Source organism: Silurus meridionalis, chromosome 29 (assembly GCF_014805685.1).
Source record: "Silurus meridionalis isolate SWU-2019-XX chromosome 29, ASM1480568v1, whole genome shotgun sequence".
NCBI classification, from domain to species: domain Eukaryota; kingdom Metazoa; phylum Chordata; class Actinopteri; order Siluriformes; family Siluridae; genus Silurus; species Silurus meridionalis.
Genome location: NC_060912.1, coordinates 9,346,430 through 9,361,634, shown reverse-complemented (window position 1 = coordinate 9,361,634; position 15,205 = coordinate 9,346,430). Strand labels below are relative to the sequence as shown.

Genomic DNA, 15,205 nt, shown 5'->3' with positions numbered 1-15,205 from the left:
CGTGTCCACCTGTGTGCTAAGATCCAAGGTTTTCAGCTGAACCCATGTAAGCAATGCACATACACCTGCTTGTCCACATGATATAAAATAAAACATGATTCCTCAAGCCGGGTCTTACATTACTCCAGGTTCAAGTTATATCTGCAACTCCAATGATGCAGCACTTAAACAGACCCCTGCCTCAGAAATAGGTGACAAGTACGGATGATTTCACACAACATATCTTGCGAACATTTAAATTTAATAAACAATTACCAAAATTATTAACCCATGTGACAAACAAGTCAAGAAGCTTTCATTGTCATTTTAACGATATATAGCTGATGCATCAACCAGACACTGTACTGAAACTAAAACACTGGCACAATACAAATGATCAACTATAAAAACAACAAACACATCATAATTTCAGGCCAAAAATATTTTAATTGTTTATTTATTCAAAATTAAATCCAGTTTAGCCAACATATTGTATAATGCACACTGCTATATCAGTAAATGTACATAACATTAGTATTTACAGATAAATCATCTAGTTTAAGCTAATTTAAAATAAAAACACCATATTTCATATTTATACAGACATGGGTGACATTTTAAGGAGAAATCTTTCAATGCTTTCATGCTCTGAGGTTATTCCAAATGCGGGAATAACAAAGTTTTCATCGCTCCAAGTACTCTACAGTTTAACATCGTCACACTATTTTCTAATGATCTAATACAGTGCTATCTTAGAAATGTATTAAAGATTAAAGCAGTTTGTAAATATGTTATAAACACAACCCACATGTAAATTAAAATCTTTAGATTTAGACAAACAAAATTGTTATTTAAAAAAAAACCTTAAAAAAACATTTCCATGTGAAAAGAGAAGTTGTTTACCTTTCACAAATGTACTTTTTAAGTGTTTTACATGAAGCATCAAACCATGTATGTATGTTACCATTTCCATTCCCCAGAGAAGCACAGTTCTCTCCAGAAGGGTCTTGCACTGTCCAGTTATCGGGTTCATTTTGTCCCTTTGGTGACCTAAACCAGAACCTTCAAAATTGTGTAAAAAAAAATAAATAGATTGCTATACATTTTATATGTTATATGTTATGTTAGCAAAAACTGTCCTTACGTCACACCCGTCTCATTCAAGGACTGGTTGTTCACCCACATCCACTTTCCCTCAGTCTCCAAGTCATTCAGGCCAATCCAATGTGTAATTTGAAGTTGCGAAGATAAACAATCCTAATGTAGGAAACATCATCACACAGCTCACACCTGTACCCAACATAATTGAAAGGAAAACCAGCATCAGAGTGATCCACTACACTCACCTGTTCAGCTCGGCTGCTTATAATCACCAGGTGGCCTCCTTTCTTCACACAGTCATCTCTACTCTGAGTCCAGTTCAGTTTAGAAGTGGAGAAGTAGTAGCATTTCAAACCAAGAGACTTCCATCCTTTCTCACAAAGTTTATAACTTTGATTTTCTTTTTCAAGAACAGTTGCAAAAAAAATACAAGCAAGAAATAAGGCTAACATGCACAAATCACTAAACCATTAAAAAACAATAAATATTAAATATGAATTGTTTAGCAATGCTAAGATTGTGTAAGGGCGTTTCCTATGATGGGGGTATTGCAGTTAAAAAGACCTGACCTTTGCATGCAGAGATAATTTGTTCATGAACTTGATGATACTTCATCTTCAGCAGTTTTTCTGTCACTGAAACAAAAGAAACATTTTTATGATGGGACTAAAAAAAAATGATAATCTTACTTTTGCAGGTAGATGCATTGGTACTGCTCATAGGTAGGGAGTAGCTCAAAAAACCTACTATACCTAACCCATGATAAATACAATGGCAAGGATGTTAAACTCTCTGAACACTGAGTCTACTACTCTCTGCTCTGTGAGCTCTGCATAAGTCAAACATCTTCATGTATGCAGATGATAACACAGTGGAAGTTGTGATACTCATAACACTTCATGTTTTTTTTTTACATTGCTAGTGTATTACAGGAGAATGTTTAAATATCAGAAATCTTTTGATTATATGCGATCAAAAGGATTCTGCTGATGTGAGCTAAATCTGGTGAAGACTTTTATAAATTATAGTTGCTTGAAGTGCCTATTAGCTGGTATTTTTCTGTACTTAAAGATCTGTTTTTAAGGTTGAACGTGGCTCAACTTAAAAATACACCATAATGTGGCTTCAATAAGATGTATGTGACGGGTATTTAGTGAGGGGAAGTTAAGTTGTGATGAGGAAGTATTACCTTTGCATTCAGAGAGCTCCTTTTGAACTTGTTGATACTTCACCTTCTGTGCTTCATACTGCCTTTCTGTCTCTAAAGCAAAAAAAATAGAATTTTTTTCAATATGGAAAATGTTTTTCAATATGGAAAATGGATCAAAAGGATTCTGCTGATGTGAGCTAAATTTGGTGAGGACCCAACAAAAAATTATTAAGATATGGACTTACATACTGTTTCATAGATTTTTTTTGTGAAAATTATAGTTGCTTGAAGTGCCTATTAGGTGGTATTTTTATGTATTTAAAGATTGTTGGTTAACTTGTAAATACACCATAATGTGGCTTGAATAAGATGTCTTACGTGACAGGTATTTGGTGATGAAACTACTTGGGAAGTTAATTTGTGATGAGGAAGTATTACCTTTGCATTCAGAGAGCTCTTTTTGAACTTGTTGATACTTCACCTTCTGTGCTTCATACTGCCTTTCTGTCTCTAAAGCAAAAAAATAGATTTTTTTTCAATATGGAAAATGTTTTTCAATATGGAAAATGGATCAGACAAAAATATAATGATGATAATTTGTGTGTAATAACACTAAAAAGCATCAGTAAAAAATTACCATAGTTCATAAAAACATGAGTTCTCTAAAGCCTGCCTCGTGTCTACTAATTGCTGAACCAACATTGCTTTTGTGCTAAATTTAAGCTCAGCGTTGCAGAAAGACACTTACATGTTATCTTTCAAATTTATATCCGAAAGACATTCTGATTGTGGAGCATTTAAAATTATTACATTTTGTGAGGCTTTTTACTTTGAAGATAGTGTGTGCCAGATTTGGTGATGCTTTCACAAAAGATGTAGAAGCAGTTGCAAAAGAAACTGAAGACATCAAAGCTGTTGAACAATCGTTTTAACCCAAATAATCTGTAGAATTACTGCAGGCTACTAAAGAAAATAAGAAATTCTTTGAAATAACCTACCATTTGCTTCATGTTCTTGCAGCATCAATGTTGCTGTAATATTAGCATTCTTCTTGCTTAATATCTCATACAACACTTCTTTATTGTGATCTATTGAAGATGAATACCCAGGGTTAAATGAATAAAATATTATTAATAATAATAATAATAATAATTCATGTATACAATGTATATTTGAATGCTAGGATGTCAGCATTAGACACTAGTCTGCTTTGAAACAGTAAGAAATGCTCATTAGGAAAGAAAGATTTTCTCAAGTTTTCATCTTACTGAGAATTTAACACTGATCCTGAAACTTGCAACTGGATTTCCAAAGGTTTAAAATAAATTGGGGAAAAAAATAAATCCATAATATATAAGATGACACAAAATTATACACAAATAATATGTCAAATGTAACATTAAAATTGTGGCTTGTTGAATGAGATCATTAAATATAAAAAAGGCTATAGAACAATCAATACTCACACAATATCCCTACAGCACAGAGTGTTGATAAAACACCGAGCATTAGAAGGAGACCAAAAACAGATATGAAGATCTTTTTGTTTTCTTGTTGTCTTTCAGCTCTGTACCATAAAAAGTATACCATAAATATAATCCAAAACAGCCGTTTTCACTTACATTAAAAAATATATACACATTATAATGTTCATTTTTCAGTATCCACAATCCAAGACAAAATGAAATAGTAATCAAATTTTACAGATGTACATTTTTTAGCCAGTAATAAATCATGTGTGGAGATAATTAACAAACACATACCTGTGCAATTCTTGGACTTTGGATGAAGGTCCAGTGTATTTGCATAAATATTATCATCCATTTCTGTTGGGAGAAGAAACTTTTTTGTTGTTTTATAATTCTCCTTTATATATAATATACCAGAGTTAAACCATCAGAAATATGTTTCAATATTTCTGAAGGCATGAATATATTCTATATCTACCTGTTGAGGAATGAGATCTCTTTTACTGCTATCCATTTTCAGATAAAAACTCAAGTGTTGTGTTTTTAGAACTAAGTAAAGCTTCACATCTGCCTTTACATCTGCAAGCAGAAGTCAGATGTGTCACTGCTCTTATTATCACTTGTAGGCTTGTTGTATCCGGTGTTGTGAAGTGAAGTGTGTGAAGGGTTTGTTAATATGGAGCTTCCACCTAATGTATTAAACATTAAACATGCATTTAATAAACTTAATTACATTGGTTTTGTAAAAAAAAAAAAGACTTGAATACTCAAAATAGTTTGCCTCTCAGAAGGCTTGGTGCAGGTCCAGATTATACTGTCAGTGATGGTGACTGGAAGGAAGACCCAAATACAGGATGCAACAATGGTATGGTGAAATGGTATTTTATAAAGTGCAAAGAGGCGGGGGGGGGGATGTAATGCAAATTAATAGGGCAAAAACTGAGTCCTAAAAAAAACAGTACAAAGTCAAGAGCCAGCAGACGGACAATGCAGGAGGAACCAGTATCAAAAATCTAAAACTGTCCAAATATCCAAAAAGCCGGCAAACAGAGCAAAATAAGCCAGAGCAAAAACACAAACCAAAAAGCAGCCCAAGGACCAAACCAGTAATCAGGCAGGCAGGGCAGAACAAAAAACACAAACCAAGAAACAGTCCAGAGTTCAAACCAGAAACAGGGATCAGAGACAGGATCAGGGACCAGCGACAGGATCAGGACAGGAACCAGAGCAGGCAGGGTGGCAAGATTTATCTAAGGGACATGAGGAGCCAGTAAGATAATCTGGCAGTCATTTAATGGCTTTGGTGTCCTTAAATACCGAGTGGCGCAGGGACAATGGCAAAATGGCCGCCGACCCAAAAGCGTGCACCACAATCCTGAACATTTTGGAACTGGAACTTCAATTTCCCACACAAATATATTTATACACGTTCTTTAACCTTGTTTTTATTACTTGATTCCTCATTTACCTGTTTCATTGTGTAATATATCCTTGTTTTCATGAAGCTTATGCTAGCACTATAAATGCTAATGGTCTTGCAGTGTTCCATTACGTTCTGTATAAGTGAGATAACACAATATTTCATATTGATAAATGTCAGTGAGCAATATTTATGTGGACTAATAAGATTTGTATTGAGAATCATTTATAAGTCGATGACTGATTGTATGTTTGCATCACACGTGTTTGTTCATTGATATGCATTGATATGAACTGCTGTGAACTAATTATTATATTTGTGTTATTTTAGAAGACTACCTGATCAACCCGATTGAACGTCTGATCTGGAGAGATCTGAAAATGGCTGTGCACTGACGCTCCCCATCCAACCAGATGGAGCCAAAGAAGACCTGGAGAAACTGCCCAAAAATATGTGCCAATCTTGTATCATCAAACTAAAAAACACTTGAGACAGTAATTGGTGCCAAATGTGCATCAACAAAGTTTTGAGTAATTCAGTATTGGGTAACTAATATTCAAAGATTTCAAACAAACTTATTTCACGTTGTGATTATGGGGTATTTTTTGTAGAATTTCGAGGCAAATAATACATTTAATCCATTTTGCAATAAGGCTGTACGAAAAAATGTTCAAAAAGGGTATTGCTGTAAATACTTTCCAAATAGAGTTGATAAAGCACCAATCATTAAGAGCAGATATCAAGATCTTTCCTGTTTTTCTACTCAGTAGACAATGAGATCAGTATTTGAATACCCAGTGATCTAGCCATTACTATTTAACCTCTGGGAAGTTGCTCAGATTCTTACACTTGACCATTTTTCCTCCTCCAGGACATGAACTGACTATTCACTTGCTGCCATTTGTTAGCCTGCAGTCTGTGGGACTGTAAACGTCAAATCTCTTTTTGAATTGCAGTCACAAAGCATATCTGAAGAAGCTGCCTTCTGTTTTCATAACACAATATTGCTGTATTGCAACTAAAACACTGGCATCAAATCATAGATTTATAGAAACATTTAATTTTAGGTCTCAAACTTTTAATATTTCTTTAATTTTCCAAAGCAAGTCACTACATTTGGTTTAGCATATAACATATAATGCATACTACCTAATCATCTGTAAATTATATCTACTAAATATTTTTATGACTAATATTGATTTCAAAGTAAAAGTCAAGGCAATAGGATTCAATCCTGTGAAAAAATATATTCATCCCTGACTTTCACACTATTCAGCAAAACTGAGGCAGAACCTTGAATGAGTCACTAAACATCTTCAATGTTATAAATGTTCAGTCTATTTAAGGAAATAAATGCTGGAGATTTATAAATGTAGGCAAAGTGACAAGAGAAAATCTACATACATGATCTCATAGCATCATCTTATGGTCTAGAACAAAAGCTTAGATTTTAAAACTTTAAGTTTTGAAACTCAGGACATTTTAACTTATTAAAAATATACAACATATAATAGATTCGATATTGGTCCAAGGTTACTTTGCATTTAACTTTAGAGTTAGCTGTGATCATGTTTTTTATAGAAAAAATCATAATAAAATGTGTTAAAATGAATTAGGGTTATTCCCCTTTTCACAGATAAACTTTTTCAGCTCACTGCAAGATGCATCAAACCAATAATTTGTGGAAGCCACATTTCCCAGAGCACCACAATTCTCTCCAGAAGGATCCACCATTTTCCAATTATCAGGCTCATTTGGACCCTCTGGTGCACTAAACCAGAACCTACATGGGTAAAATAAAAATTGGAATCAGTTTGCTATTAAATGCATTTTTATATTATCATTTTCAAAATGACCCCCCTGATGCTGAGTATTTCTTACATTACACCAGTCTCTTGTAAAGGCTGGTTGTTTACCCACATCCACTTTCCCTCAGTCTCCAAGTCATTCAGGCCAATCCAATGTGTTTCTTGAATTTGTGAATATACATAAACCTAATACAGAAAACATCATCAAACACTACTTAGACCTGTAACATAAACAAGTCAAATGAAACACAGCATCAGTAGATTGATTCACTACACTCACCTGTTCAGCATTGCTGGTTATAATCACCAGGTGGCCTCCTTTCTCTACACACTCATCTCTACTCCGAGTCCAGTTTAATTTAGAAGTGGAGAAGTAGTAACAGTTCAAACCAAAATACTTCCATCCTTTCTCACATGGTCCTCTGTTTTGAGTTGCTTATGACAAGATGAGATCAAGAAATAGTGAGAATTTGGCCATTATTATTTGTTTTTTTGCTATGAAATTGTCATAAATTTTGTTTTCAACACATTCACAATGAATGGAGTGGGGGGGGGTCCTACCTTTGCATGCCAAAAGATCTTCCTGAACTTGCTGATGCTTCACCTTCAATGCTTCATACAGTGTTTCCATCTCTAAATGAAAAATAGGTTTTGATAATGAGAATAAACCTGTCACTTGTGCCACATTCCCAGGCTAATCAGACACAGGTGAAAGGAATGAGCACCAATGGCAAGCAGGTCAAATTTGAAAAAACTTACTCTTGACTGTAAGTTCTTGCATCATCACTGTGGCTGTAGCATTCTCATATTGCTTACTTAATATCTCAAAGGAAAATCTCTTATTGTGATCTGTAAAACAAAAACACCAGAGTTAAATCAAAAGAGAAATGTGTGTTTAATATTAGCGTAACTGTGCTTGTCATGTGGGTTTTTAATGCTGTCATGCAAATAAGTAACTTAGGAGATAAGATTCTAAACAACTGAGTTAAAATGATGTTTGGTGTGCAACAGGACTCTATGAGGGTCCAAGACTCCCAAAACCTCATATCTCATTATATTCTTGTAACTGTGTATCTGTTAAGTTACATCGCACACACACATATTTCATTACAATATTTATTTTTTGACTAAAAATTAATAAATTAATAGTAGATGCAATAATATAATAAAGTATATACAATATTACAACTAATGAATTGCAGTTACATTTTGTGTTTTGTTTTGCTGCAGTACTTGCTTGTGGTTAAAAATTAAAACTTTCTCATTGGTTCTGTCTCTAAACAACTTACATTTAATGTCTTTAAAAGCCTTTTATCCCCTTGTAGACAAACAAAAATAACTAAATGAAAAGTTGAAAAAGAAAGTGTCTGTTGAATGCCTAAGCATAATCAGCCTGTACAACAAGTTCATGCACGGCGTTGATGCTCTTGACACCAATTTGGAGGATCTGAACTGTAATAAATGATCAATACCAGCATCAATAAAATAATCTACATACCTGAAATTGGAATCTTTGTTTGATTACCATTATGCCTAATTATTCCCAATGCTAATTTGCATCATAGCTAAATTTATTGTATGTGCTATATTCAAATTAACAATCTCCACTTAATTTAGCATCTGTTTTACAGCAAAAATAGATTTATTTTTTTAAATATAATTGTTAATACATTTAGGCAACAAGGGGATATACACAATATGTACAAAATAACTGGGACACAATTGTGAAAGGATGTTTTTTGATGCACTCGCTTTAAATGAGACACTTCATTTTCTTAACATCAAGCAATACTCACATAAGATCCCAATAACACAGAGTGCTAATAAAACACCAAGCATCAGCAGGAGACCGAGAGCAGATATGATGTTTATTTCGCAGTCAGAGAAACCTGTGATAAAAGGCTTAGTTATTTCATTATGTCAATATCCTGGAAAACAAGTATACAAGTATACATTTGTTTATTATCAAAAGACGACATACTGGAGACTGTTTTGTGTTTTGGAGACCAGTTCATATAATCACCATCCTCGGATCTTGTTTCTAAGAATGATACATTTCTTGTCATTTACCTGTTCAGGAAAATGTGTCATATTTAATATAATCAAAATATTTATTGAAAAGTTTGAGATTCTACCTTTTGAATAATGATGCTTTTTTTCCATCTCCACGGCCATGCTTCACCAAGCTGTTTAAACGGTATAATGTTGTAGAACAGGAAATGTTGTAGTCACTGTCACTATTTATAATTGGAAATGGAATGGTTCAACGGACACTCTGCATGATGTAAGTCTATTATTAGTGATGAGTATTTTTCACACATGACTCTGAAAACATGCATATATAACACCAATTTATGATTGCTTATAATTATAGGCCCCAAGTTTAAATTATATACTATCACGTGAAAATAGTCCTGAGCCCAGGTTCTAGTGTGGGCCAAGGGGATTCACTGGCATTAATATAGACCAGTATGATGAAAATATGTTTCTCCAAAACATTGATATTCTCAAATATAAAAAAAAAAAGTAAATCAGTGTTTAGTATTTAGACCACTGGCATGAATACTTTAGTTATAGCTATAATCTTTTAGGGTTACCATCTACCACTCCTCCAATGATCAGTCCAAAAAAGTGCTGCAATGAATACATTTTATTTTTTTCTTTAACAGAGCTTCAAATCAAATTTGCCAAGCAACAAGGCACTCAAAGCAGTCTCTACAATGACATTGTACATAAAACCTCCCAAAACCTCCTAAAACATAAAACCTCCTAGAACATGAGGTAGCTCATAACTGTTCCTCATTATCTACACGACACAACTGTCTGATACAACATAAAACAGTGACTCTGTACCATAAGCCATTTTAACATCAAAGGGCTTAAAGAACCTCAAATCATGAGGTCTAACAACTGAAACATCATACATGTTTTTAATAACAATCACTTTCAATTCTTTTACCTTTGTTCTTTCTTTATTACAAAAAGAAAAGAAAATTGCATGTGGAAAAATTGTTAAAACTGGAGAGTGTTGGATACCTGGAACCAGTGCTCGAGTAGAGGGTGGGCTGGGTGGATCCGGGACCCCCCAAAAGGCATTAGGGACACCCATGACAAGTAAAAAATAGTTTTGGGGGGGGTCCTCAAGATTATTTTAGTAAAAAAATATGAATTACACAACTGGGGACCCCCATAAGACTCAATTCAAGCACTGCTGGAACACTGAGGCAATTTCAGGCAAACCAGTTTCTAACACCAATAGTGTGATTTTCTTTGTATACAACACTAGAATTTCAACACTTAAATCAGAATTGCCTTAACACTTAAACCAATAAGACTTTTTAGTGTTATATATGCAAGTATTCAGAGTCACGTATGAAAACATTCTCAGGACTAATTATAGACTTGTGCTACATTCATTGCAAATATACATTTGGGGATTTTCTTCCAATCTCTAAACCTATGTGGAATAGCCTCGCTTATTTATTGATTTGGAAAAATCTCCCAGTGGAATATTAACCTTAGAATAATTATCTTATTCACTTGTACACTTATTTTCTATTTACATTTTTTTCATTTGCTAAATTCAGGATTGGTGCCGTGATGATATCGGTCCTTCTGGCGGATTCTTGACATTTACAAAGGAATTCTGGAGATAATTAGTAACTACAAAGATTGAAAAATTGAAGATTTAAAGATCAAATATATGTAATATGCAGTATGTCCTTGTTCATGTAAAGTATATAAAATTTCACCCATCATATTAAATATATATAAATGTACTGTGTAAACATTTCTGTTGGTGAATCTATTTAGTTTGAAGATGTAAAATTGTAAAAGAATTTTGCTGTTGTCCTGCTGTCTCCATGTAGTGGCTGTAATCTTACACTAATGAAGATGTAATTCTTATATACTGCATGTAATACTATAATTTTAAGGCAAGTTGTATTCATTTTTTTTATTTCCCTTTATTTATTTTCAAAGAAACATAACATTGCATCTATTAATTCATTTTACCATTAATTAGGTCAGTGACAAATGAAAGGAGAAATCTGTTGTTCTGTTATATGATGGGGTTGTTCCAATTGAGGTAAACAGGTTTTTAAAGTCAGGTGTTCATCCATCCAATGCAGTTTGAAACACTTCCACAAGACAGCAGACCAAAATATATCGTACTGTAGATATATGATGTCGCATCATATTTTAAAGATCTAGTTGGCAAGCCAAGCTAAAAAAATACAATACCATTTTATAATGCTGTAAAATGTTTATTTTTGTCAGTGCACAGTTGCCATGTATTTAAAAATAAAGCTGTTTGGGGACATGTTGAAAACACAGTGCAGGGATACATTTAATTGTTAGATATTTTACAATATCAGACTCAAAATTTGTTGTTCTTTTTTCAGTTTCAGTTGTCTTCAGCCTGTCATTGGCCCAGGCTACGGCTCCCACATGCAACAACTATCAAACAAGCTTTTTGTTGCAGTGTACCTAAATAAATGAATGAGGCTGAATGCAACTTCCCCCCTGTTGCTGTTTTACAATATCAAATCAGAATTTTTTTAACCTTTTCTTAAAAACACCAGTTATATCAGGCAAAAATGCATGTAAAAAGAGTCTTTCATTTTTCACAGATGTACTTTCTAAGCTTTTTACATGAAGCATCAAACCATTTATTTATGTTACCACTTTCATCCCCCAGAGTGCCACAGTTCTCTCCAGAATGGTCTCGATTTTTCCGGTTATCAGGCTGATTTGGTCCCTCTGGAGCGCTAAACCAGAACCTTTATAGATTGAAAAAATGTATTAAATTTGTTGAACAATTATTTTCATGCAAAAAGTTGTAAAGGTTTTGCTGGAGCATTGTGGATCCTTAAAAATAACAGATTTTATAGATTCTATGTACACAGATCTTACGTTAAAGGCTCTTGTAAAGGCTGGTTGTTCACCCACATCCACTTTCCCTCAGTCTCCAAGTCATTCAGGCCAACCCAGTGTGTGATTTGAATTTTTGAAGATAAAAAGTCCTAATGTAAAAAATAACATCAAACATCAGTTACACCTGTAACCCACACAAATGGAATGAAATCAGTAGCAGCAAAATTGATCCACTAGACTCACCTGTTCAGCTCGGCTGGTTATAATCACCAGGTGGCCTCCTTTCTCCACACAGTCATCTCTACTCTGAGTCCAGTTCAGTTTATTCGGGGAGAAGTAGTAACATTTCAAACCAAGAGACTTCCATCCTTCCTCACAAAGTTTACAGTTTTGAGTTTCTATTTTTAAAAACAGTTTAAAATTTTAATCAAACTGCAAAATCTCTGTACAATTAAAAACCAGTGCAAATAAATATTAATTGCTTGGCAATTCCACAAGACCAAAGTCTGGGATTTCTGATGATGGAAGTACTACATGAGAAAAGCCTGACCTTTGCATGCAGAGAGATGTTCATGACATCGCTGATACTTCTTCTGCAGTATTTCATACAGCTTTTCTGTCTCTGAAACAAATGCAAAATGCGTTCTAGATGTGCAAAAGTCTTACCACAAATAAATCTCCTCTGCCTGGCCCTCTCAAAAAGGAGCACTGCTATTATGGTTCATGCTCTTGTTATCTTACACATGTACTATTACAATACTCTTTTTGTGTTTTGTTTTTTTGGTCTACCCATAAACTCCTTCACAAGTTACAGTTGATGCAGAAGGATTCCTTTTAAACAGTGCATTGAATACTAAATGCTTTTACTAAATTTGTAGCCTGTTCTCAGCTTCATGACTACAAAGTTTTGTCAGTAAGCAAACTTGTTGCTGAGATACAGATTAAAAACAGATAAACAGTATATCCTAGAGAAGCAGAGACTCTCAGAAGTAAAGATGGGCAGAGCGTCAGCAATCTGTGAAAGACTGTGTCTACAACTTGAGAATAAATATTCAACATCATAATGCAAAACATTTGAATAGCTCATTATTTACAGTACATAATATCATTAATAGTTTTAAAGAATCTGGAGAAATCTCTGTGCACAGGGGACAAGGGCTCTCAGGTGGCACTGCATTTAAAACAGTCATGATTCTGTAATGGAAATCACTGTTTGGGCTCATTAACACCTTCAGAAATCATTTTCTGTGAACACAGTTTACATGTCGTATAAGGACAGACATACACAGTGGAAAACATGGCCCTGTCCCAACTATTTTTAAGACTTGTTCAGCCATCAAATTAAAATGTTCCCTATTTTTTTGCTTAAAATTGTTCTAGTCTCAATTTAAATTGAATGTATTTTTGTTTTATTCTAATAGAATATGAATTTATGAGATTTGCAAATCATTGCATTCTGTATATTCACATTTTGCACATTTGTACAAACCTTTTTGGAATTGGGGTTTTTGATGAAATTTGTGAAAAGAGTACATGATCAAACATGATGCTTAAACACTAAATTGTATAGTTACCTCAGATAAATTATAGCTACTAAAGGAAATAGAAAAGTCTTTGAAACAACCTACCATTGGCTTTGGATTCTTGCATCATCAATGTTTCTGCAATTTTAGCATACTTCTCACTTAATATCGCATGTGACACTTCTTTATTGTGATCTGTCAAGAAGAGTTCTCAGAGTTAAATTCATAAAAAAATTAAAATTAAAATTAAAAAAGAATCATTAAAGTGTACAGGGTACATTTTATGCTTGGATAAGAACAGTCTAGTTTGTTTCATGTGCTTTGAAACAGTAACACGCTGCAGTTTTGCTCTTAAGAATTTAAGACTGGTTTTATAATTTGCGATTGAATTATCACAAGTTTTAAGTCATTTTAAGTTAATTTCTTGTTGTGTGTTGCATAATAATAAAGATAAAGATGAATAACAATACTCACAAAAGATATAAAGATCTTTCCTGTTTTCTTCTTGTTTTTCAGCTCTGATTTAAAAAAAAAAAAAAAAAAGTCACATACATTTTAAATACAGTATCTTTGTCCTATAGAGAGATTCCTGATGGCACACTTTTTGAGTTTTCAATTTTTCCCTAGCATTGCTGATCAAACTCGTGGAAGATTGAATGATTTGCTGAAGATATCAGATTTATTAAGGATTGGACTGGAGTTGAAATATATGAAGTATAAATATACGCAGCTGATATTTATGCAGCTGGATTTCAAAAATCCAATTCCAAACAGCTGAATCCACCCACACATTGACAGTCACACACATTTATTTATATATATATATATATATATATATATATATATATATATATATATATATATATATATATATATATATATTAGTATGAACAATCCCAGTCTTACAGATGAATGTAAACCAATTTGTCAGCCAATAAAATATATTTCAGCTATGGATATATTGGGCTTTGGATGGCAGTTCTTTGTATTCATATAAATATTGCATTCTGTTTCTGGTTGTGAGCAGAAAGAAAATCCAGATCCTATTACAAATCAATTCTTCAAACATCTGTAAAAGCATAAACATCAGATATCTACCTGTTGGTAAATAACAAATCAGATATCTACCTGTTGGATTATACCTTTTTTTACTACCAGACATTTCCAAGAGGTCAAAACTACAACAACAATTTATTTCGGCTTCTCCTGTTAGGTGTCGCCACAGCGGATCATCTGCATGTTTGATTTGGCACGTTTTTACGCTGGATGCCCTTCCTAACGTAACCCTCCCCATTTATCCGGGCTTGGGACCGGCACTAAGGCTTGTGAATTTCTGAGGCGCACTAGAGTGACACCTTAGAGTTTGCCTTCACACCAGCTTTGTTAATTACAACTAACTAGTTAAACACAAAGTATTGCATTGGTGGATATTAAAATTTCAACTGAAAACTTATATGAACCTGTATCAGGTAGTGTTGCATGTACATCCATTAGAATTCACAAAAAGAACAATTCATCAATCACACTAGAGTGCGTTCATCACTCATATTCAGAAAGATCTTTATATAGGTCAAAGTCATGGCTGATCAGGAGTTTATCACAGGAGTACAGTGATACAGGTGGAATACACTCTGAATGATGTTCCAGTCAATCCTAGTGCACCATTCTCAGATTACCACATACGGCTGAAGGAGAGTAGCCAATCCATCTTTTAGCAGTTCTGGTTTATACAAACACTAATCTCACCTCTAAGAATATAATTGGACAAGCATGTAAATCAATATGAGATGCCTGTGATCTTCATTCAAAATGGTCATGATTCTGTAAATCACTGCATGGGCTTATTAACCACTCCAGAAAGCATTGTTGCCTATATAGTG

At 33.8% G+C, this 15,205-nt stretch overlaps 3 protein-coding genes across 4 annotated transcripts; all 3 read right to left on the bottom strand.

Annotated features, from left to right (window-relative positions):
* Window positions 1-469: 469 nt before the first annotated feature.
* On the bottom strand, window positions 470-4,271 carry LOC124381808 (C-type lectin domain family 6 member A-like). Of its 2 annotated transcripts, XM_046843679.1 has the most exons (10): window positions 4,178-4,271; window positions 3,994-4,056; window positions 3,697-3,797; window positions 3,229-3,318; window positions 2,669-2,740; window positions 2,270-2,341; window positions 1,650-1,715; window positions 1,326-1,480; window positions 1,124-1,236; window positions 470-1,041 (listed from the first exon to the last, which is right to left on the bottom strand). In XM_046843679.1, the coding sequence occupies exons 3-10, from the start codon at window positions 3,737-3,739 to the stop codon at window positions 879-881; spliced, it is 774 nt and encodes a 257-aa protein (XP_046699635.1). In that variant the 5' UTR covers window positions 3,740-3,797; window positions 3,994-4,056; window positions 4,178-4,271; the 3' UTR covers window positions 470-878. The 2 variants fall into 2 exon arrangements, with proteins under 2 accessions (XP_046699635.1, XP_046699636.1); XM_046843680.1 differs by lacking the exon at window positions 2,669-2,740.
* Window positions 4,272-5,136: 865 nt separating this feature from the next.
* Window positions 5,137-9,130, bottom strand: LOC124381807 (CD209 antigen-like protein E). The gene is made up of 8 exons (XM_046843678.1): window positions 9,063-9,130; window positions 8,909-8,968; window positions 8,724-8,816; window positions 7,687-7,776; window positions 7,489-7,560; window positions 7,208-7,362; window positions 7,001-7,113; window positions 5,137-6,902 (listed from the first exon to the last, which is right to left on the bottom strand). Exons 1-8 carry the CDS (start codon window positions 9,100-9,102, stop codon window positions 6,722-6,724), a joined length of 804 nt encoding a protein of 267 aa, XP_046699634.1. The 5' UTR covers window positions 9,103-9,130; the 3' UTR covers window positions 5,137-6,721.
* A 2,076-nt stretch (window positions 9,131-11,206) lies between these two features.
* On the bottom strand, window positions 11,207-13,514 carry LOC124381810 (C-type lectin domain family 4 member E-like). Its single transcript, XM_046843681.1, has 5 exons — window positions 13,431-13,514; window positions 12,353-12,424; window positions 12,046-12,200; window positions 11,842-11,951; window positions 11,207-11,708 (listed from the first exon to the last, which is right to left on the bottom strand). Exons 1-5 carry the CDS (start codon window positions 13,453-13,455, stop codon window positions 11,546-11,548), a joined length of 525 nt encoding a protein of 174 aa, XP_046699637.1. The 5' UTR covers window positions 13,456-13,514; the 3' UTR covers window positions 11,207-11,545.
* Between the last annotated feature and the right edge of the window lie 1,691 nt (window positions 13,515-15,205).